The 24,573-nt window shown below is 44.6% G+C and overlaps 1 protein-coding gene across 1 annotated transcript in view; it reads right to left on the bottom strand.

Moving 5' to 3' along the window:
* LOC112636454 (sterol 26-hydroxylase, mitochondrial) overlaps positions 1 to 23,377 on the bottom strand; it is a 38,475-nt gene extending 15,098 nt beyond the window's left edge. Inside the window, exon 1 of the mRNA XM_025405143.1 lies at positions 21,683 to 23,377. Within this exon, the coding sequence (XP_025260928.1) occupies positions 21,683 to 21,937 (255 nt within the window). The 5' untranslated portion in view covers positions 21,938 to 23,377. The remainder of the gene's footprint in view (positions 1 to 21,682) is intronic.
* Between the last annotated feature and the right edge of the window lie 1,196 nt (positions 23,378 to 24,573).

The raw sequence follows: 24,573 nt of genomic DNA, 5'->3' as shown, positions 1-24,573 counted from the left end.
AATGGCCTGAACCTGGGAGGCGGAGCTTGCAGTGAGCCGAGATCGCACCACTGCACTCCAGCCTGGGTGACACAGCGCGAGACTCCGTCTCAAAAAAAATAAATAAATAAAAATAAAAATAAAAAATAAAAAAAGAACCTATGGGTATAAGGCATCGTGCTATGCCATAGGTGTTGGGATTATGGAAGATTTGGATTTTCTTCTTTTTGTTTCTTTAATTTTCTCATTTCTCTAAAATATGCATATATTACTTCTGTAAGTTATTTCAATTCTAAATGGCATTTGCTATTAAATGTGGTATGTAGCCACAAAATTAGCATGTAATTGTAATTCATATTTATGTGATTTTTTTAAAGATAATTTTTACAGGAAAAGAAAGTGCTTGTCTCATGGTCATGTGTGTTTATTTATTTTTTTATTTTTATTTTTTTGTGAGCCATCACACCTGGCCAACTTGGAGTGTCTTATCTTTATTTCTTCTTTTTTTATTAAAAAGAATTTTTTTTGAGATGGAGTCTCACTCTGTCACCCACGCTGGAGTGCAGTGGTATGATCTCAGCTCACTGCAACCTCCACTTCCCAGGTTCAAGTGATTCTCCTGCCTCAATCTCCCAAGTAGCTGCGATTACAGGCACCCACCATCATGCCCAGCTCCACTATTTTTATCAGAGACCGGGTTTCAGGATATTGGTCAGGCTGGTCTGAAACTCCTGACCTCAGGTGATCTGCCCGCCTCAGCCTCCCAAAGTGCTGGGATTACAGGTGTGAGCCACCGTGCCAGGCCGGTCTTGTGTTTTTATCTTAACTCAGTCATCCCCAGCTGGCAGTACCAGTTGAGGGGTCAGGGACTGCTTGGCTACAGATTTTGTTCTAGTTTAGCTCAGCACTACCAGGCTGCGTGACTTTGCCATAGCACCCTTAAGACCTTCCATGTATCCATATACACAAAGGCTTGGACTCAGCCTTCCCTGAGCCTTGAAGACTTATTACCCTGTGATCCCCCTGGAACACTGAAGAATGGGAGGCCCCTCCCACTCCTCACTGGCCTCCCCATCTCCCTCGGAGGCGTCCCAAGACAGCTTCTTATCACCTCTCAGGTTCTGAGATATGGACTTTCTGCCTTGTCCTCTCTCAGAAAAGAGTTGCAGAATATAAAACCCCTTGGCTGCGGTCTAGCAGGGGTTTCTCAGCAATGGGGGTACCCCACAACTTGCATTACAGTCATATGTCTCCTTGTGTTTTGCAAAGATCTTACCCGCGTCAAGATGAACAGGACTAGGGCAGTCCCTCCTTCTCTAAGGAGGACCAGAGGATTTATGCACTGGTCAAGGTGTGCTGGGGACTTGATGGCAAACACAGTTGTCGAACCTGTTCAGCCTTTTCCGATACTGGGCACAAGTCATTGGGGCACCAAGAAATACCCATGGGTATGGTCTAACAATTGCTTTAACTGGATTTGGAAGAAACTCTCAGATTGGACAGTGGACTGATGTAATTTTGTGGATATATTTAAAATGAATCTCCAGAAACAAAAAGAAACAATAGGATGTATGTATATATAGAGATATTTATTTTACAGAATTGGCTCACGTGATCATGGAGGTTGGTGTAAAGTTAGCTGAGAGAAAGGAAAAATAGACCCAAAGTCAGGCAAGCAAGTTTTTATTAACCTGCCGGCTGCTCCCTTAACAGTCAGAGAGGAAGCAGCCCCAAGCTTACAGAATGAGGGGTTTATATTGGGAAGGGGACTTTGAGGGTGTTCTTTGGTATGGCCGCATCCCGAGGTTATTTGCTGGTTAATTTTGCCACATATCACCTTGTGACGTTTATGGTAGCAGCTAGATAAACAGGAACTTACAGGAGGGTGTTGGTAAAGTTTGTTTATGCTTCCCACGACCTCACCCCGTGCAGTCTGGATGGTTTGTAATTGGGGTTTGCTTATCACAGCAAGGTCTGATAAGTGAAGTCTGCTGGCTTCACAGCGGCGCCTAGATAAGGGCTTACAAACATAAAGAGACTTGGGGGAACGGTGGGCAGCACGGAAAAGAGTTGCAGAGCATTAGCGGGAGGGGTGGGGAGCACCAACAAGCTTTTTGGGGCCGTTTGTCCCTAACAGTAGGCAAATATAAAATCTGCCGCACAGGCTGGCAGGCTGGAAATTCCAACAGGGGTCAATATTACAATGTTGAATCTGAAGGTGGTCTGGAGGCAGATTCATTCCCCTTCTGGGGACTTCAGTCTTTTCGCACAAGGCCTTCCACTGCTTGAACAAGGCCTACCTACATCACGGAGGGCAATCTGCTTTACTCAAATTTGCTTTACTGCCAATTTCATGGGTTTGTTTGTTTGTTTGTTGAGATCAAGTCTCAATCTCAGCTCACTACAACTTCTGCCTCCTGGGTTCAAGCAATTCTCATCTCTCAGCCTCCCAAATATCTGGGATTACAGGCATATGCCACCACGCCCAGCTAATTTTTGTGTTTTTAGTAGAGACAGGGTTTCACCATGTTGCCCAGGCTGGTCTTGAACTCCTAGGCTCAAGTGATCCACCTGCCTCAGCCTCCCAAAGCGCTGGGATTACAGGCAGAAGTCACCATGCCCGGCCCTGCCAATTTAATGTTAATGTTACCTTCACAGCAACATCTAGGCTGGTGCTTGACCAAACAACTGAGTATCATAGTAAGGGAGGAGAGCACCCCTTACATCATCTTATGCCCAATTTCTGCCTCCAAAGAAAGAAGAAGTAAAAACTAAAAGGCACAAATGAAACCCACAGGCAGACAGCCCGGCGCTGCACCCTGGGCCTGGTAGTTAAAGATCGACCCCTGACCTAATTGGTTCTGTTATCTATAGATTACAGACATTGTATAAGAATGCACTGTGAAAATCCCCATCTTGTTTTGTTCCAATCTAATTACCGGTGCATGCAGCCCCCAGTCACGTACCCACTGCTTGCTCAATCAATCATGACCCTCTCACATGCACCCCCTTAGAGTTGTGAGCCCTTAAAAGGGACAGGAATTGCTCACTCGGGGAGCTTGGCTCTTGAGACAGAAGTCTTGCCGATGCCCCTGGCTGAATAAACCCCTTCCTTCTTTAACTCGGTGTCTGAGGAGTTTTGTTTGTGGCTCGTCCTGCTACAATAGCCTAGCTAAATTGACATAAAATTAACTATCACAAGCTGGATGCAGTGGCTCACACTTGTAATCCCAGCACTTTGAGAGGCTGAGGCAGAAGGATCACTTGAGCCTAGGAGTTTGAGACAAGCCTGGGCGACATAGTGAAACCCCTGTTCCTACAAAATAATTTTAAAATTCGCCAGGTATGGTGGCACACACCTGTAGTCCTAGCTTCTTGGGAGGCTGAGGCTTGCTTCTAAGCCTCCTTTCCCTTAGACTTCTGAGGGTAGAGGAAATTGTGCCCACCTTTCCATGGCCTTTTCCTTCTTTTTTTGGGACAGACCAGCAAGGGGTGGCTCCCAGGCGCCCTCCCCTCCCGGTCCCTCCCTGCTGCAGCTGGGACACATGACCCAAGGGCCTTGCATGCCGGCTGATTATTGGTAAAAAGCACATATCATCAAAATATAAATAGGTGAACTAAATTATGCAGGTTAGGTACTAGGCTTGCTAAGTGTTTTAAGGTTCTAAACTGCCTTTTGAGTTTTGAGAACTATTTGACTTGCCTACTTCACAATTGGTAAGGCCTGGGGACATACCGAATTAACTACGCCCTTAATTATGCTGGAAGGAGTCAGACCTTGGCTACACGTAGCACACAATTAAAACAATTTACCAGGTTTTACATTAAAGTTAAAATTGCTAGGAGTTACCATTGTAACATGTAATTGAAAACACTGAAAATAGATTTATATGCGAGGTGTGTAAGAACAATAAAATGTATTTTTAATAAAAGATTACAAGAAGGCTGGGCATGGTAACCCATGCCTGTAATCCCAGCACTTTGGGAGGCCAAGGCAGGCAGATCACCTGAGGTCAGGAGCTCGAGACCAGCCTAGCCAACATGGTGAAACCCCATCTCTACTAGAAATACAAAAAAATCAGCCAGGCATGGTGGTGCACGCCTGTAATTCCAGCTACTCGGGAGGCTGAGGCATGAGAATTGCTTGAACCTGGGAGGCAGAGGTTACAGTGAGCCAAGATACACCACTGCACTCCAGCCTGGGTGACAGAGCAAGACTCTGTCTCAAAAAAAAAAAAAAATTATAAGAAGGCATGAAAATGTAAATTCTTGCCCAGGGTTAAAAGATTGTTTTAAATTAGATAAGATAAAGCTAAAAATTCAAACAAGTAGTGGAAGGATTATAAAAATTAATCTTGCAAAATTCTGTGTGTGAATATATTGACTAAATTCCAAAGGGTATTATATGCTTTTTCTGTAAATTGAGCATTGAAATAAAAGCACAAGTTACTCCTAAGGCACTAATCTGCTCTTTAGCAAAATTTGCGAAGGGTTATAAAAGGTTTTTTGTTTTTAAGTTTCTGAGTCATCATTTTGGCAAAATAAGTAATTTATGATAATCTGGAATTCCATTTCATAACATCAGGTGTTCTAAACCTCTAACATATTTAACAGCCTTCCCAATATCAAACTTCAGTTTCAAAATTGTCTTTCCTGATGCATGGCTTTTTGGATGGTTCAGAGGGTCTCTGGAAAAGGTAAACAGGATAATTTGTCACGTTTAGTTACATGAGATTGCTAAAATGGTGTTCGATCTTCTTTAGGTTATATCTTGGTGAATAATGCTGATATATGTTCCAAAATTGTATGGGATCTCTAAAATTCTGATGTCTGAGTACATGCTATCAATCATAATTAAGGCCAGACACAATGGCTCATGCCTGTAATCCCTGCACTTTGGGAGGCAAGGCAGGTGGGTCACCTGAGATTAGGAGTTCAAAACCTGCCTGGCCAACATGGTGAAACCCCGTCTCTACTGAAAATACAAAACATTAGCCAGGCGTGGTGGCGGGTGCCTGTAATCCCAGCTACTCGGGAGGCCGAGGCAGGAGAATTGCTTGAACCTGGCAGGCAGAGGGAGATTGCAGTGGGCTGAGATCATGCCATTGCACTCCAGCCTGGGCAACAAGAGCAAAACTCTGTCTCCAAAAAAAATTATAATTAAGGTTGTTAAGATATTGTAAACCAGAGATAACCAAACTTCTTTGTCAATTGTGTTTCTAACTGTAACTACCATGGGAATTTTGTTAGTCACAGACAATTGTTGTCTTGTTTTAATCCTTTTCAAAAGATGGTTTATAGTAAGCTATAGAACTTTGACAGGTGCTCTCAAATGCAGGTTTTTGATAACTTTGGATATTGTAACATTGGAATAAAGGAAGAGCTGAAACGTTCACAAATATCAAGCAAAAACAGAACTAACTGAAACAGAACTCAGGAAACTGAAACAAATTTTTTTGACTTTTGCTTGTAATATTGCTGATCCTTGTTTTGTTTTTCAGAGTCACGGAAACATATTTTGAACTATTTACAGCCTCAATAATTGAGTAAGCTATAAGCCTGTGAACAAAATTTGGAGCATGTTTGTTTCTCTCTGCCAGGTTCCTCTAGAATTTGGAAACTATCTGTGAGTACTCTTTTTTTTCTTTTTTTTCTTTCTTTTTTTTTTTTCTTTTGAGACAGAGTCTTGCTCTGTCGCCCAGGCTGGAGTACAGTGGCGTGATCTCGGCTCACCACAACCTTCACCTCCCGGGTTCAAGCGATTCTCCTGCCTCAGCTTCCCGAGTAGCTGGAACTACAGGTGTGCACCACCACACCTGGCTAATTTTTGTATTTTTAGTAGAGACGGGGTTTCACCATGTTGGCCAGGCTAGTCTCAAACTCCTGACCTTAGGTGATTCATCCGCCTTAGCCATCCGAAGTGCTGGGATTACAGGCGTGAGCCACCGCACCCAGCAGAGTATTCTTAATTTATGACAATATAGATGTTTGCATCAGTGCAATAAGAATCCATTTTTCGGCCGGACGTGGTGGCTCAAGCCTGTAATCCCAGCACTTTGGGAGGCCGAGACGGGCGGATCACGAGGTCAGAAGATCGAGACCATCCTGGCTAACCCGGTGAAACCCCGTCTCTACTAAAAAATACAAAATCTAGCCGGGCAAGGTGGCGGGCGCCTGTAGTCCCAGCTACTTGGGAGGCTGAGGCAGGAGAATGGCATAAACCCAGGAGGCGGAGCTTGCAGTGAGCTGAGATCATGCCACTGCACTCCAGCCTGGGCAACAGAGCCAGACTCCGTCTCAAAAAAAAAAAAAAAAAAAAATCCATTTTTCTTTTGCAATAGGACACAATTGGAGAAACTGTTGTTTTACCAAGGATTTGACTGGAAAAGTATGCTTCCCTTTAAGGAGTCAAGCTCGACTTACCAAGTCAATAAAAGCCCCTTGGGGAAAAGAAACTGGCCTTATACCCTCATCTACACAGTCCCTGTACAGGGTTCCTGACCTGTGGTCAGTAAAGAATGTCACTCTCTAACAGGCCCAGGAGCTCTGAGTTTACCTTGGGATCTTAAAGGAGAGGGTCACCCAACTCACAGATATTTGAGGATACAAACCCATGGCTGGGCTCAGCTTTAAAAGGTCTTGGCCGGGCGCGGTGGCTCAAGCCTGTAATCCCAGCACTTTGGGAGGCCGAGACTGGTGGATCACAAGGTCAGGAGATCGAGACCATCCTGGCTAACACGGTGAAACCCCATCTCTACTAAAACATACAAAAAACTAGCCGGGCGAGGTGGCGGGCGCCTGTAGTCCCAGCTACTCGGGAGGCTGAGGCAGGAGAATGGCGTAAACCCGGGAGGCGGAGCTTGCAGTGAGCTGAGATCCGGCCATTGCACCCCAGCCTGGGCGACAGAGCAAGACTCCGTCTCAAAAAAAAATAAAATAAAATAAAATAAATAAAAATAAATAAAAGGTCTTATCTGAGCTTCCTTGTGGAACAGAGTTCCATCAGAGCCAATCTAAAAGGCCTATGTAGAAATAATTATTCTTGCTGTACTTTATGCAAATAATCAGGTCAAGTATAAGACTAACATCTACTTTGCAAACAACTCAGTCCTATTATGATTTATTTTAACAAAAATGAGGACTGGAGAGAGAGAAATTATGTTTCAAAACTTATCATACATTTGTAATTAAATTCTAAACTCATTCGTTGTTCTTAAGTTTTTGCCTACATTTTTGACTAACCCTGCCTGCTCCTGTGAACCAACCAGCAATCTTTGGCTGCAGCTCAGAAAGAAAAAGGGGATGGACAATGTAAAAATCTGGGTCAATATTCTAGTTCTGAGCAATTATCCTCCAAATCCCACCAGGTGATGGGAATAAGCAGGATGCCCGTCACTCAGAGGTTTCCTTTTTGGGAAAGTAAGACCAAGGGAGCTAACCAAAACCAAGCACCATGCACCCCAGTCTTAGCAAGCATAACTATAGCCACCAGTAATCTGGGTGTGTCACAAGACATTCTTTCCTCTCCCTTGTTGGAGGAGTACTCAATTCCACAGTTTCACCTTAGCATTTGGCTTATGATAAGGAGTCCATGCAACACTCCCTGAGACACAATTTTATCCCAAACTCAATTCCAAGCTTCAGGTCAAAGCCCTAGGAAAGAAAACTGGATCTAAGGGATCCAGAGGGAGACGATAACAGAGGTTAAAGGGCACAGCACAGGTGAGCATGACTAATTCCTGCTGATTAGGCCAAGCCTCTCATTTCATAGATAAAGGTCATGCTAGTATCTGTGGCATAAATGAGGTCTAGGGAACTCCAAGGCTACTGACACTAGTGGGAATAGAGACATAGGTGAGAATGGATAATTCCTATTCTCTAGGCACTCCCTGCTTCATGGGTGCAGGCCGCTTTGACACCCATGGGTGGCACCCTGTCACAGTTGTTGGGATTCGGGGATGCAAGGATGGAAGAGGGAAAGAGAATGCTCTTCCTTCTCTCCTTTATGCACCCCAGATATTTGGTAGGAAGAGAAGGGAACCAGGGACGCCTGCCTGCTCCTCTCTTTCTAGATGAGTAGCCATTCATCTTCAGTCTGCACCCTCTCAAGTGCTGCATCCTGAACCTCTGGGACCCCTTTGAAAAAGCGCCTTCTTTTTTCTTTTCTCCTCCTCTCTCCTCTCTTCACTGACAGGTAATTGTGGCTCTGTACTATACAGGACACTCCCCTCAGATGCATCCTCCAAACTGGGAAAAGTAAATTTCCCAAACCTTAAACTGACTGGTTCAGGATTGGGCTCAGGGGAAGGGAACCCAGAAGCCCAACATGCTGGCAAAAGGGTAAATAAAGTTTTTTTAACCAGTCAGCATTTTAGCCTCCCTCTCCCTGGGCAAACTGGTAAAAGGCCTTGGGATTTTTGAGCTGAACTTACCCACCCGTTTCTCATTTTGATACATGTTTTCGAAAAACCTGGTTTGTCTCTTCTCATCTTCAGGCCATCAAACTCCAAATGGTCATGCAACCAGAGCCTCGGACAGTGGCCCGTTTTGCCAGGGACCCTTAGGCCTCTGAGGGAGATATGACTGCCGTTTTCCCAAAACAGTGCCCCCTGTCAGCAGGAAGCAGTTAAGATCAATCTTCACCCTTATCCCAATCCTTATTCTAATGGCAGTTAGAGGTACTTCTTTAGAGTGGGGAATGAGACAGCCAAGTAAAAAGAGGTCCCTGGAGAAACTCCGACTGGTCTACGCACTGGGCTGGAGCCTCGGGAGGTTCACGCTGTTTGCAGGGGGAGAAGACTGTCCTCTCCTGTTCTAGGGTGGTAACCTGGGGATTCAGTCTGTGAGATGGGGGCCTGTTAACAGGCACCTCTCTAGCTTTGCTGAATTTTTTTCCTTTTCACCCAATAAATTCCATTTTTCTCACCCTTCTATGTGTCCGCGAGCCTAATCTTTCCTTTAGGGTTGTGTGGCAAGGGCCCCATTTTTAATTGAACTAAGGGTAAAGTCCTACATCGGCCTGGCCAACATGGCAAAACCCTGTCTCTACTAAAATACAAAAAATTAGCCAGGCATGGTGGCACACACCTATAATCCCAGCTACTTGGGAGTCTGAGGCACGAGAATTGCTTGAACCCAGGAGGCAGAGGTTGCAGTGGGCTGAGATCGTGCAACTGCACTCCAGCCTGGGTAACAAAGTGAGAATTTGTCTCCAAAAAAAGAGAAAGAAAGAAACTTGGGGAAAATGTAAAACAAAAGGTTTATGGAAATCTTGTGTGATTTAAAAGATGATAAATTTGATAAATGTATTTATGAAGTTTTATTAAAATTAGTTTTAATATGATAATATACTAATACAAAAGTAAAATTTATTTTTCTTTTTTGAATAAAATTTTCTGTGGTGTTAATAAGACAGTAAAATAGTTTTGTTCACTTTTTACATAAACTGCAAAAAGAAAAAACAGAGAGAAAAGAAGAGACAGATTCTGTCTCATGCTGTCTTTTTTGATTGTTTGGAAAATGAGTCTCCTTTATGAAAGAGTACAGGTTTTTTGTTTTTAAGAATCTTTCAGGCCAGGTGGGATGGTTCCTGCCTCTAATCCCAGCACTTTGGTAGGCCAAGCTGGGTGGATCACCTGAGGTCAGGAGTTCAAGACCAGCCTGGCCAACATGATGAAACCCCGTCTTTACTAAAAATACAAAAGTTAGCTGGGCATGGTAGTGCACGCCTGTAGTCCCAGCTACTCAGAAGGCTGAGGCAGGAGAATCACTTGAACCCAGAAGGCGGAGGTTGCAGTGAGCCAAGATCGTGCCATCACACTCCAGCCTGGGCGACAGAGTGAGACTCTGTCTCAAAAAACAAACAAACAAACAAACAAAAAGAATCTTTAAATGATCACTTTGGTTAAATGAATGACTGTTGTTTTGTGGTGACCTATTTTGGTCAAGTGTTTTAAATCTTTGACATATTTGACAGGCTTTCCAAAAATCAGATTTCAGCTTCAAAATTAAGTCATTTTTGACTTTTAACTTTGGGATGTTACAGAGGTTCCCTGAAGCCTCCAAAAGAGAGGTAAACAGAATTATTTGACATGCTAAGTTACATGGGAAGCATTGTCAAATTAGAAATAATGTTTAATCTTCTTCAGGTTATATTTTAATGAATGTTATTAATATATGTTCCAAAATTGTATGAGATTTCTAAAATTCTAATATGTATGTTATAGTATTGTAGGCCACAGAAATAACCAAATTTCCTTGTCAATTGTGTCATTAACTATGAGTATTTGAAGTCATTTCCCCAGTTAATTGCTTAATTCTGATGCAGTTTATGAAAATTTCACAAACACGCAAAATCCTAGAATATGATGTCTTTAAGGAGGTTCATGAAAGGACAGAAAGAACCCTGAGAAGCACTCTTGAATTATTTTAAAAGGTTATAATACTTTAAAATCATATCATTTGGACTGGGTAAGAATTCTTGAAACTTTAGTGAAGAAACTGACTGGTTTATAAAACTGCTAACTCAAGCAGAACAAAAATTAATTAAATGCCAAACAAAAAACAAAAACAAAAAAAAAACCTTGCCAGATTTTCATGCTAAATCATCCAGTACTGAAATTGTTTAGATACATAATTTGAATGAACTCCATGGTCTAAGTCAAATTACCTATGATAACTTACCAGTTATTAGTGCTATGCACCTAAATTAGAGAAACAATTGGTATTCAAGAGGACGTAAGTCCGATGTTAAGCATGGACTCATGGAGAACCAGGACAGCCACCTTGTCCTTCCTGAGTCCTTAAAGCTTTTGTTATTAAAAGTTCTGCATTCCATAACTCATCATGAAAAAGATAAAATGATCCAAATTGACCGGGCGCAGTTGCTCACGCCTGTAATCCCAGCACTTTGGGAGGCCGAGGTGGGTGGATCACCTGAGGTCGGAAGTTCAAGACCAGCCTGACCAACATGGAGAAACCCCATCTCTACTAAAAATACAAAACTAGCCAGGCGTGTTGGCACATGCCCGTAATCCCAGCTACTAGGGAGGCTGAGGCAGGAGAATCACTTGAACCCAGGAGGCGGAGGTTGCGGTGAGCCAAGATTGCGCCATTGCACTCCAGCCTGGGCAACAATAGTGAAACTCCATCTCAAAAAAAAAAAAAGATTAAATGATCCAAGTTAAATATATATACACGTGTGTGTGTGTGTGTGTGCGCGCGGTGTGTGGCGGGGGGGTAGTGACTTCTAAATTGCTAAAACAGTTTATGACCAATATTTGGTTTGTCAAACCCATATTCCTGGGAAGACAATCAAAATTTCAGGTACATTTCGCTACCTGATGGGACATTTAAACATTTGTAGAGGGTTTTCATTCTATTGTCATTTTCAATGCAGGTTTTCTGGTTGTATAAAAGCTTTCCCACACAAGAGGACTGATGTTATAACAATAGTTCATTATGCCACCTTGTATTTTTTTTTTTTTTTTTTTTTGAGACGGAGTCTCGCTGTGTCGCCCAGGCTGGAGTGCAGTGGCGCGATCTCGGCTCACTGCAAGCTCCGCCTCCCGGGTTCACGCCATTCTCCCGCCTCAGCCTCCGAGTAGCTGGGACTACAGGCGCCCGCCACCACGCCCGGCTAGTTTTTTGTATTTTTAGTAGAGACGGGGTTTCACCATGTTAGCCAGGATGGTCTCGATCTCCTGACCTCGTGATCCACCCGCCTCGGCCTCCCAAAGTGCTGGGATTACAGGCTTGAGCCACCGCGCCCGGCCGCCACCTTGTATTTTCACCAGGTAAAGAAAGCTTTTCATGGTTCACTGACTGAGGACATCAAGCCCTTCACAATCTAGAACCCAAAGAGTGGGTCTTCTGGGAATGTCACAGAAAGACTGCCCTTGCCATCCACACTGCATCAAGACTTTCAGACCTTGAATCTTGGTTCATAATCTCATAACTCAGAAAGGTCCCTCCACATACTCGGAACTGTAAACCCATTAGAAACCTTAAAGTAAAGCTAACCAGAGAAGTTTCTCCCCAGAAGAAGACAGTATCCTTGATGTAGACAGCTTTTTCCCAAGATCACAGATCAAGACTTCTTTACTATCACGAGACTCTTATCTTCCAATTTTTCTTCTTTGCTTATGCCCCTATGAACAGTAGAAGTGAAAAGGGGATCTGTTGTGTGCACTCATGGAGTGTACTTTTATTTATGAAAGATTTTGCAGCCAGCCTTATTACATGGATAACCTTATGCCTTAATAGATGGAAGACAAAGGCCCAATGTAGGTGAGAAATTTTAATGACACATACGTTGCCTCATAGTCAGTCAGAAACAGAACACTGGTCCACTCCTCTTAACCTACATCATGGATTAAAAGATCATTGCCAGGAGGTCTTCACTCTTCTCAAATGGTATCATGTGTTAGGTCCTTTTTTCCATGGTTTGGAGTAAATGAGGCAATGATTGGAAATTTATCCCTCAGCTGGGCGCAGTGGCTCATGCCTATAATCCCAGCACTTTGGGAGACCGAGGTGGGTGGATCACTTGAAGTCAAGTGTTCAAGACCAGCCTGGACAACATGGTGAAACCCCATCTCTACTAAAAATACAAAACTTAGCCAGGCATGGTGGCACGTGCCTGTAATCCCAACTACTCAGGAGGCTGAGGCAGGACAATCACTTGAACCTGGGAGGCGGAGGCTGCAGTGAGCCGAGATGGCGCCACTACACTCCAGCCTGGGCGACAGAACGAGACTCCATCTCAAAAAAAAAAAAAAAAGAAAAAGAAAGAAAGAAATTTATCCCTCATGATAGACTCTCTAGCAGATCCTACTGTAAAGGATATGGTTACACAACAGACTTTAAATTCTCTTCTGAAAGTTACGCTAAATAATAGAATTGCTCTAAATTACCTACTGGCTAAACAGGGAAGTATCTATGCAGCTGCTGGCACTTTCATCACATCTGGTATTTTAGAGATTCAGTTGTAGGGGATTAACAAAGAGACTGCTTAGTCAAAGCAAGTAGAATTTTTATCTAGCTGATTCTTTGATCTATTTTATTTTAGTTGGTTTGGTTTATGGGGAACCTGGCTAAGGAGCATACTCCAAACTCTAGGTATTCTCCTCTTGATAGTCGTAACAGTAGTCTCCCTGGTGCAATGTATTCTCTCAAAAGTTTTCAATGTTTGCATGCAGCCATCTGTAGAATGTCAAATGGTCTCTCTTCAACTGGAATGAAAAGAGCTAAAAGAAATATGTGACCATGAAAGGCACCATAACCTATGAATGACATGCTGAGACCAGAAACACAAAATGATGGTAACTGAGAGCAGTGCTAAGGCCCTACGTTTTGCTCATACTCTTACCTAAGCAAGAAACTGACCAAAAGAGGAGAAATTGTAAACAAATTATGGGAGGCTATTGTTTTGGACTGAGCTCATGCACTAGCCTCCAACAGACCACACCAAACCAAAATGGAGTCACTTATGCTAAATGTGACATAATCAAACTAAGACTTTAAGGAAACAAATAGATCCTAGAACAGACTAGGTTTTGTTTTTCTTCTGTAAACAGGACATCCCAGCATAAAGAGGTACCCTCTACTCTAACCTTTACAAAAAATAACCGGAAGCCCTTGTTCCCGTCTTACAAAACCCACTGCTCTGCTATTTCCTAATGGGTTCCAAGAACAAATAAATACATTTACAATGGTGATAGTGACATCAGTGAGTAAAGTCTTGGTCATCCTCTAAAACTGAGATGACCAAAAGTGGGGAATTGTTAAATCAAGTTCAAGTTTAGCCTAACGCTGCCACCTTATATATTAAGTTTGGCCTAAAGGTTTCTCAGCACATTACGACCTATAATGTAAATGGAGCTGTATACAGACTGTAGCCTACTCTTGTGCCAATCACCAAGTTTTGGGCAATCAGAGATGGCCAACTGTTCAAACCGTGTTCATATTAGGTAAATGCCAAGCTGTAATCAATCTGGCTGTTTCTGTACCTCACTTCCATTTTTTGTATGTTATTTTCCTTTTTCTGTTCATAAATCTTCTTCCACTACGTGGCTGCACTGGAGTCTCTGCGCCTACTCTGGCTCGGGACACTGTCTGATTTGTGAATCGTTCTTTGCTCAGTTAAACTCTGCTAAACTTAATTCAGCTAAAGTTTTTCTCTTTCAACACATTCTTTCCATCTCTTAGCAAGCAATAAATATTAATAGGTCTGTCCCTAACCTTTTTAATGGCTGCATGAAATTTCATCATATGGATGTACCATAATTTAATTAGTCCCCTACTATGGGACATTTAAATCATTCTAATCTTTCCTGACCACAAATAAGGCTGCCTTGAATATTTTGCATGTCTCTTTGCCCACAGCAGTTTGTCTGTAAGTGCAAATGCTAAATTGCAGTGATTCATTCTGGCAATGTAATTGCAAAACTGGCATAACTCACACATATTTTGCCTTAATACCTAGTTTCATATTCCCATCCCTGAGGCTTTTGGGCCATGTTCGCTGTTCTGCTACAGCCTCAAGGACAACTTCATAGATGTCTACCAGATGACCCTGAAAAACACTCAAGTCCAGTCAAGGTAAATGGACAATAATCTCTGGAAGGCCTGATGGTAACATGAGTGCTAAGGAAGAAATCTATCTAATCAAAGGTTTTTGTCAAACTGAAGAAAGAATGTGTTAACAGAATAGGAGTGGTTTTTACAAAATCCAGAAGAAGGAAGCCAAAGAGGAAGAATTCGGCAGCATTTATCACTCATAGTCCAAAGGAGAGAGATAATTAACCTAAAGGAGAGTCACCAGGGAAGTACATTCAAAAGGGTTTCTCTAAGGCCCAGATGGAATTTTCTTCCATACAATTCTACTCCTTTCGTTCTGGGTCCTTCCAAGCGGTTCAGTAATGTAGTTAATAATTTCTCTCCCTAGGTAACTGAATCCGACGAAAAGGGTGTAGAGGATTAAAGACAGCTACAGATTCCTTCACATGCCTCCCATTAAGAGGTGAAGTCCATGTCTCTAGGCTCTCAGTGGGCTCTGTAACTGCTTTGATGAGTGGAATACAGTGGAAATGAGACTGTGCTGATTTTCAGGACCAGGCCTTAGGAAACTGCAATTATTATTTTCTGTCTCTTGGAACATTCACTCTGGGGGAAGCCAGCAAGAAGTCCAAGTGTTCTAAGACCACCATGCTGTAAGGAAGCTCAAGCCAGTCATATGAAGAGAGAGATAACCAGCTGTTCTGGCCAAACCAGGCCAGGAACCAACATGCAACTAGAAAAGTCATCTTGGCCATTCCGGCCCCAGAAGAGGTGACGTGCCAGCTAAAAGCCAGACTCAAGGCCCAGACATATGGCCTCACTTGAGCAGTCCTCTCCATCTTTGCCCATTTGAGCTAAAGGCCTGCTCCATCATGAAGCAGAGATAAGTCATTTCCACTGTGCCCTGCCCACATTCCTGACGCACAGAATTATGACTATAACAAAATATTTGTTGTTTTAAGCCACCACGATTTGGGATAGTTTGTTATGCAGCAATAGATAACTACAACAGAGGGTTCTAGTGCAATGGAGTATTATGATTCCTGGGAGGCTTGACTTCCTGTCTTAATCATTTTGTATTGATATAACAGAATATCTGAAGCTGGGTAATTTATAAAGAACAGCAATTTATTTCTTACAGTTCTGGAGGCTGGAAAGTCCAAGGTTGAGGGGACTGTATCTGGTTAGGACCTTCTTGCAACATCATCCAATAGCAGAAAGCAGAGGGGTAAGAGGGCATGTGTGTGAGGTAGGGAGGGAGGGGTTAAAATAATCTTTTATCAGTAACCACTCCCATGATAACTAATCATTCAGAATCATTCCAATCACCTCTTAAAGGTCCCACCTGTCAACACTATTGCACTGCAGATCAAGCTTCCAATACATGAACTTTAGGAAGCACATTCAAACCAGAGCACCTCCTCATTAAATAATCATGCGGGCACTCCAGTCCACATTTGCTTTTCTGGATTTGCCCAGTGTGGGCCAGTCCCCAATCATCTGCCCATGCTGAATGTGTTGACATTTAGTTTCTGAAACCTCAAACACCAAGAACTGAAGGGTCAGGCTTGTTCAATCTGCCCACCTCCCTCATTGCCTTTTCTTCACTCTATAATATGTCAAACAACCCAGATCAGGGAGCAGGGAAGAAGGGTGACACTTCTTCCATCAGATGTATCCACTGCTCAGTACCACTCATAGCACCTCCCCTATGCCTAAGACCGTGCCTGGCACTTGGGGGAAAAAGGTAGGAAAGACATAGGCCCAGGCCTCACAGCTTCACAGCCCCAATCTCTAAGCCATATAAACAAGTGATGATAAGAAACGTGATACATGATGGCCAGGCACAGTAATTTATGCCTATAATTCCAGCACTTTGGGAGGCCAAAGTGGGTGAATTGCTTGAGCTCAGGAGTTCAAGACTGGCCTGGGCATAGCGACACCTGTCTCTACCAAAAATACAAAAATTAGCCAGGCATGGTGGTGCATGCCTGTTGTCCCAGCTATTTGGAAGGCTGATGTAGGGGGACAGCTGGAGCCAGGGAGGTCAAGACTGCAGTGAGCCACGATTGCACCACTGCACTCCAGCCTAGGTGACAGAGTGAAACACTGTCTCAAAAAAAGAAAAAATAAAAAGAAAGATAGAGGCCGGGCGCGGTGGCTCAAGCCTGTAATCCCAGCACTTTGGGAGTCCGAGACGGGCGGATCACGAGGTCAGGAGATCAAGACCATCCTGGCGAACACGGGAAACCCCGTCTCTACTAAAAAATACAAAAAAACTAGCCGGGCGAGGTGGCGGGCGCCTGTAGTCCCAGCTACTCGGGAGGCTGAGGCAGGAGAATGGCCTAAACCCGGGAGGCGGAGCTTGCAGTGAGCTGAGATCCGGCCACTGCACTCCAGCCTGGGCGACTGAGCGAGACTCCGTCTCAAAAAAAAAAAAAAAAGAAAGAAAGATAGAGAAACATGATAACATAAAATGACATATATGTGCTTAGGACATTGGGTGACCTGGGGGAGATTAAATCATTAATCTCCTGGGCACTGGGGGGCACAGGAAGGGTCACAAAGCCAGGCAGTCCATAATAAGAGCTACATAATAGATATCTCATAATTCTCAAGATCAATATGTTTGAAAGATATTAATTTGATATAAATGTAACATATGTTTACATTTCATTTTTCCAGCGTTCAACATAATTTTTATCAGGAAAGAGAAAGGCACTGGCATTTATGTAGTATGACTTTTACATGTCCTAATTCCTACCTCACTCCCTTAAGTGCTACAATGCTTCTCAAAGCTTATTTTTATTACTTTTTTGTGTGTGCTAATGCAGTTTTTGACAACTGAGGGCGCAAGGGACATCGTGGTTGGCTGTTCCTACGTCCATTCCCATCCTCCCCTTTGTGTGGCAGATACCTTGTTTGCGTGGGAGGGACCCCAATCCCAGCTTGAGGGTGAACCAGCACAGAGGTAAGTTAATTAGGGTATGTCTGTCTCCCCCTGGCCACTATGATGGGTTCATGGATAGGCAATTAACCCAGGCCAAGCCAGTCAACCAACTCCTGCAAGACAGCTGAGCCCAGGGAACTGCAGAAAAACAGAGATGTCATTTTTTAAATTTAGAGATAGGGTCTTGCTATGTTCCTCAGTCTGGTCTCAAACTCCTGAACTCAAGGGATCCTTCTGCCTCAGTCTCCCAAGTAGCTGGGGGACTGTAGGACTGTGCCATCACACCCAGCTGAAGCTGTAGCTTTGATGACTTCCTGAATCTCTAGAACAAACACACCTGAAGGATACTCAACTATTGGAGTTTTCAGTTCTATGAGCCAATAAAGCTGCTTTATAGTTTAAGCCAGTTTGAGTGGCAATCTAACAAATTCTAACTGATACAAAGTGAGTAACTGAAACACATTCTCTAATTTTAAAGGGCTATTAACTGAGTTTTATAAATGTACAACACTTCTCTCTCTATTAACGCACACAAGCCACATATAGTGGGAAGGGCTAATGTATTTCCCATGGGATGGCCCAGGTTCGTGTGCCGCAAGACATTTGGGATACAAGGACTGAAACCAGGGGGCTCTGCTATATCCTAGCCCTGGACTCTCCTTTAAAAAGCCATACATCCTGACTTTCCCCTGCTTTCCTCTTCCTCCTTCTAAAGCCATCTAGAATTTCTTTGGTAGTTATTGCTCTAGACATCATCCTAAGCAAGTCTGCCCCTGAGAAATCCTTAGTTCTCACCCTTGAGGCATTTACTGGGCCTCTCCCATTTCTAAAGGTTAAATCAAGCAGAAGAAGGTAACAAGAGTCTGTTTTCTTGGCTTAAAGCAGGGGTGCCCAACCCCTGGGCCACAGAACAGTACTAGTCTGTGACCTGTTAGAAAACTGGCCTCACAGCAGGAGGTAAGCAGCAGGTGAGTGAGCAAAGCTTCATCTGTATTTGCAGCCACTCCCCATCATTCACATTACCACCTTAGCTCCGCCTCCTGTCAGATCAGTGCTGGCATTAGATTCTCATAGGAGCACAAACCCTATTGTGAACTACGTATGTGAGGGATCTAGGTTGCACACTCCTTATGAGAATCTAATGCCTGATCTGTCACTGTCTCCCATCACCCCCAGATGGGATGGTCTGATTGCAGGAAAACAAGCTCAGGGCTCCCACTGATTCCACATTATAGTGAGTTGTATAATTATTTCATTATATATTACAATGTAACAATAATAGAAATAAAGTACACAATAAATGTAATGCATTTGACTCATCCCAAAACCAGCCCCGCCACCCCAGTCCATGGAAATATTATCTTCCACAAAACTGGTGCCAAAAAGATTGGGGACAACTGGCTTAAAGGATCTGGGTCCACAAGTGATTTCAAAACCATCTCTCAGTATTTTCTGACCTGCCCCCTGTCAAACTGAAATAATCAAAAGAATCAGAATCCAGTTTTAAACATTTTATTCAAGTGAAAAGTTGAGAATAGCCATTTGGGAAACACACACTCCAGAAAAATGGGATCAGTGCTCCAAAGTTAAAAATTAAGTCCTTGCTTATACAGGCAGGAAACAAAGTTTCAGAGGGTTATAACACTTTCTATACAAGGCTGGTTTATGAGTTACAATTTAATTAGTTATCATTTGTTTTCTTTTCCATGCGTCTCATTTTCATTTCCTTTTCAATTTAAAATAGTATAGTTAACATTTCATCTTAAAGCAATGTGATAGGCATGAAATCTTTTTTTTTTTTTTTTTTTTTTTTTTTTTTTTTTTTTTTTGAGACGGAGTCTCGCTCTGTCACCCAGGCTGGAATGCAGTGGCCGGATCTCAGCTCACTGCAAGCTCCGCCTCCCGGGTTTACGCCATTCTCCTGCCTCAGCCTCCCGAGTAGCTGGGACTACAGGCGCCCGCCACCTCGCCCGGCTAGTTTTTTGTATTTTTAGTAGAGACGGGGTTTCACCGTATTAGCCAGGATGGTCTCGATCTCCTGACCTCGTGATCCGCCCGTCTCGGCCTCCCAAAGTGCTGGGATTACAGGCTTGAGCCACCGCGCCCGGCCAGCATGAAATCTTTGCGTGAGAAAGATAAAACGAAGTGAATCTACAATGAAGTTCAACAGTGAAGAGGGAAGGCATCTTCCTTGGCCCCTGTAGACATTTACAACGTTTTCAAAAGCAGAGGTAAAGAAGAAAGTTAATCTATAATCAGAGAAACAAAGGTTACAGCTGCTTAGGTTACAGCAGCCTGCTTATGTGACTTGAGTCCCATAATCACATAATCACATTCCCTTAAGGCTCAAAATATTTTAAAGTTCCAACAGCTTAGATTTTGAATTACTTATTTTCACACCCCCAAGTCTCACAAACATGAGCCCAACAGGGAAGACTGCAGGAGAGACAGCAGCCACCAGGACACTGCAGAGGATGCAGCCCTGGTTGTAGTCCGTTTTGCCCTTTGTTGCCCTCAGGGTCATCTTCTCCCTCATCCTCAACCTCCAGTCCAGCTTTCTCTGGAGTGTGACTGAGATCTGCCTTTCCATCCTGGATCCTGCCATGCCTGAGCCTTCATCACCTTAGACCCCCTGCACCTCTCCTACTACACACACCACAGCCTGGACAGTGTTCCATGCAGGTCATCTTCACCCCATGCCTGCTCAAGAGCTCACCATGGCCCCTCAGAGGAACCAGGACCCTTATCTTGATCTTCAAGGCTGTCCTCAAAGGCCTGTTCTGTCCCCAGTCCCCACAGCTCCTCCTCATTTTTGACTCCTTTCCAGCACAGACACATGACCAGCAGGTGGTTGACTATCCCAGCCCAGGACCAGCCTGCTCCTATCAGTTCCTGACAACCAAGTGTCCTTGTGAAGGCACCCTGTGAATCGAAGCCCCCTCCCTCTTCCCCAACCTTAGAACAGCTTCTCCTCCCAGAGGTCTCTCTGTGAAGTTAACTTTTTATTACTTTATCTCTTTGTCCTCCATCTTCTTCAGAGGAGCATATAAGCCCCATGAGGGCAGAAGCCTCATCTCACTGAATCCCAGCACTTGGAACCATGCCTGGAACATGGTAGGTGCATTTACATTTGTTGCTAGTCATTAGGAAGACAGATCCCACATGAACCCCTTTGGTTCATTTCCTAAATCCTCTCCAACACTGGTCAGTGTTGGGTTTTCCGGTCTCTGTCAGTGAGCAGTGAGCTGTTCATCCCTGCCTCATTTCTGTTTTCTGCTGGATAAAACTTTCTTATTAGACATTGGTTTTCCCCCCAACACCACTGACCTGAACACAAACTGATTTCTTTTTAATTTAATTAATTAATTTATTTATTTTGTGAGACAGTCTTGCTTTGTTGCCCAGGCTGGAGTGCAGTGGCATGATCTTGGCTCACTGCAACCTTCGCCTCCCAGGTTCAAGCGATTCTCCTGCCTCTGCCTCCCTAGTAGCTGGGATTACCAGCATGTGCCACCATGCCCAGCTAATGTTTGTATTTTTAGTAGAGACAGGGTTTCACCATGTTGGCCAGGCTGGTCTCAAACTCCTGACTTCAGGTGATCTTCCCACCTCAGCCTCCCAAGGTGCTGGGATTACAGGTGTGAGCCACTGCACCCGGCCTCAGACTGATTTCTTAATAACAAAAAGTACCTTTTCCTTTCTGTCTGTGAGTTTGCTTCCACGATCTGAGAAGCAGCATTGTGTTTTCCCGTAAGAGGAAATTTACCTTGCAAATAACCAAGAGGCTTCTAAAATCCTCCTGAAGTTATTTCCTTTGGAAGAAGTCTGTGGTAGCCAGTATCATGACAGAATTAGTGATTCCATATCTGTCAGCTTACACACTTGCCTTTGCCACTGTCTTCCCAAGACAGTTCCCTCCTCAGCCTCTGCTCACTTTAAGTCCAGCCTCCAGATCCCCTCCTTGCTGGTGCCTTCCTGATTTACACCCCTCATCGTCCTGTTTATCTCAGCTCAAAGGGCTCTGTCTGTACTTTGCACATTCTCCCTACAGATTTCCAGTTTATGACCATAGCCTCAGGGGGTCCCCAGCTGAGTTCCTGCAGTCTTCACTTTTTGTCCAAAGTCTCCTCACCTCTAGCCTCTCTGTTCCGGTGCCCACCCCCATCCCCAGGACGCGATGCCCCCGCGGGTTACCTGTAACTGGTGCAGCTGCAGGGCATAGCCTTGAACAAACAGCTGAAAGAAGAAGCGCAGCTGCCCTAGACGTGGAATCTCCTTTAAGCTCCGTTGCCGCCGCCGGATACCAGGCCCGGCTCCGGGAGCCTCGGTGGCCTTGTCCGAGGGGAGGGCGGTAGGGATCGTGGCCTTGGCTCTGGCCGCGTGGGGGCAGAGGCCACGGCCGGCCCCTCGCAGCGCCCACCTCAGCCTCGCGCAGCCCAGCGCAGCCATGGGTTGTGCTCGCCCGCCTGCACCTTTGGGTCGAGTGCGGAACCCCTGGACCCGCCCAGGCAGCAGCTCAGGGCGGGTTCAAGGCCGGGCGCTGGGGAGGGCCGAGCAAAGGCCAGCCAGACCCCTTCCCGCTCACTCCCTCGCTCCTCCCAGCGTCGTGGGGGCTGCAGGAGAGGGACGCGGTGACTCAGGGATACCCACCGCGCCCGGACCAAGGCCTCCGCCACCGACTCCTCACCCCGCGCCCCCGAGGCCTCTCAAATAACTTTTCGCTTGGTCTGAACTCTGGGCGGGGGTGCAGCGAGATTCTTTCGAAACCGGGAAGTCCTACACTGGGACAGGTCCTCGCCCGGCCGCGGGTTCCCCACCCAAGGCGACCCTCGCGTCCTGAAGGGAACGGGAACCGGCCGCGACTAAGCTGCCCTCGGCTTCTCCCAATGGCCGTCCGGATTGATCCCGGAGTCAGTGCGGAGCGAGGGGGGCCAGTCATCTGATCCCTGGAGGGGGCCGCTGAACAAAGAAATCTAAATATTCGTGTTTTGTTTTTTTTTAATCCAATTCTTCCCCCACGAACCTCCCCGCCGTGTCTGCCAAGGCAGGATGTTTCAAACTGCAGGTTGAGAGCAGATTTCGTAGATGGCCAGAATAATTTTTAATAAAATGAAAAGAGTAACATAGTATGGAAAATTTATTGCAAGAAGAAAAAAAAAGTATTGTCTTATGAATCCTATGTTTTATGTATATTCAAAGTATAGTTTTCAAAAAGTTTAAAAACATGACTCTTGCAAGTATAAAATAAATACAGGGTCAAAGATCACATTCAACCCAGGAATGAAGGACCCAGCAGAACGGTACAGCTGGTTCTAACAGCATTTGAAAAATTGGTGATTTACAGGCAGCCAGAGAAGAAAGGGCCTATTAAGTTCAATTAGACTGACAGCTGAGTTGCTAGGTGTGGCTTTCTATTTATTTATTCAAGGGCTCCTAGTTTCTTGAATCTGTGACTGGATGTCTTTGATCAGTCTGGGGAGTTTCTCAGATATTCTATGTTCAAACATTGCTTCTCCCCATTTTTTTCTCCTTTCCTGGGACTTCAAACTGCTATATGTATGTTAGATCTCCCTGTACCCTTCCTCCCTCTTACCCTGTCTTGCGTATTTTTGTTCCTTTGTGTCTCTAGTTTGTTAATTCTCTCCCCCCAACTTCCCAGACATAGTCTCACTCTGTCACCCAGGCTAGAGTGCAGTGGTGGAATCTCCGCTCACCTCAACCTCTGCCTCCCAGTTCAAGCAATTCTCCTGTCTCAGCCTCCACAGTAGCTGGAATTACAGATGCCCGCCACCATGTCCGGCTAATTTTTGTATTTTTAGTAGAGATGGGGTTTTGCCATGTGTGCCAGGCTGGTCTCAAACTCCTGACCTCAGGTGATCTACCTACCTCGGCCTCCCAAAATGCTGGAATTACAGGTGTGGGCCACAGCACCCAGCCTAGACCATATTTTTCATTTGGTTTTTGGACAGGAAGGACAGGAGGCCATGCTTTAAAAACGTGGTGGCACATGCCTGTGATCCCAGCTACTTGGGGAGGCTGAGGCAGGAGAATCGCTTGAACCCGGGAGGCAGAGATTGCAGTGAGTTGAGATTGTGCCACACACTCCAACCTGGACAACAGAGTGAAACTCCATCTCAAAAAAAAAAAGAAAAAAAAAAAAAAATATATATATATATATGGTCTAGTTCAAGACTTAGGAGCCATTAACAAGGTCATAATTCCCTTACATCCTATAGTGCCAAATCCTTATACTACACTTAACCAAATACCAGAAAACACCAATTAGTTCACAGTGTTAGATCATAAGAATGCTTTCTTTTGTATCCCTTTGCACCTCGACTCTCAGAATTTATTTTCTTTTGAGTAGACTAATCCTGAAACTACTATTACCCAATGGTACACCAGGACAATACTGCCTCATGACTTTAGGGATAGCCCTCGCTTGTTCAAAAATGCCTTGACACAAAAGTTAAGAAAGCCAGAGCTAAAAAGGAGAGCCACACTCCAGTATGTAAATAACATCTTTGTATACAGCCCCACTAAAGAGGACTCAAATAAAAATGCCATTCAAGTCCCAAACTTCCTTAAAAAAAAAAAAAAAAAAAATCAGTTCCCACCACCCAAGACCCAAATTTCTCAACCAAAAGTGAAATACCTGTAGTACATCCTAAACTCAGGAAACTGGACCTTGTCCATCAAACAAAAGTTTACTTAGAAGTAAAACCTCTAGGCCGGGCGCGGTGGCTCAAGCCTGTAATCCCAGCACTTTGGGAGGCCGAGACGGGCGGATCACGAGGTCAGGAGATCGAGACCATCCTGGCTAACACGGTGAAACCCCGTCTCTACTAAAAAATACAAAAAACTAGCCGGGCGAGGTGGCGGGCGCCTGTAGTCCCAGCTACTCGGGAGGCTGAGGCAGGAGAATGGCGTAAACCCGGGAGGCGGAGCTTGTAGTCCCAGCTACTCGGGAGGCTGAGGCAGGAGAATGGCGTAAACCCGGGAGGCGGAGCTTGCAGTGAGCTGAGATCCGGCCACTGTACTCCAGCCTGGGCGACAGAGCGAGACTCCGTCTCAAAAAAAAAAAA

The sequence above is a fragment of the Theropithecus gelada genome, chromosome 12 (genome assembly GCF_003255815.1).
Source record: "Theropithecus gelada isolate Dixy chromosome 12, Tgel_1.0, whole genome shotgun sequence".
NCBI lineage: Eukaryota > Metazoa > Chordata > Mammalia > Primates > Cercopithecidae > Theropithecus > Theropithecus gelada.
The sequence above is the reverse complement of the archived record's forward strand: the minus strand, read 5'-3'. Positions and strand labels throughout refer to the sequence as shown.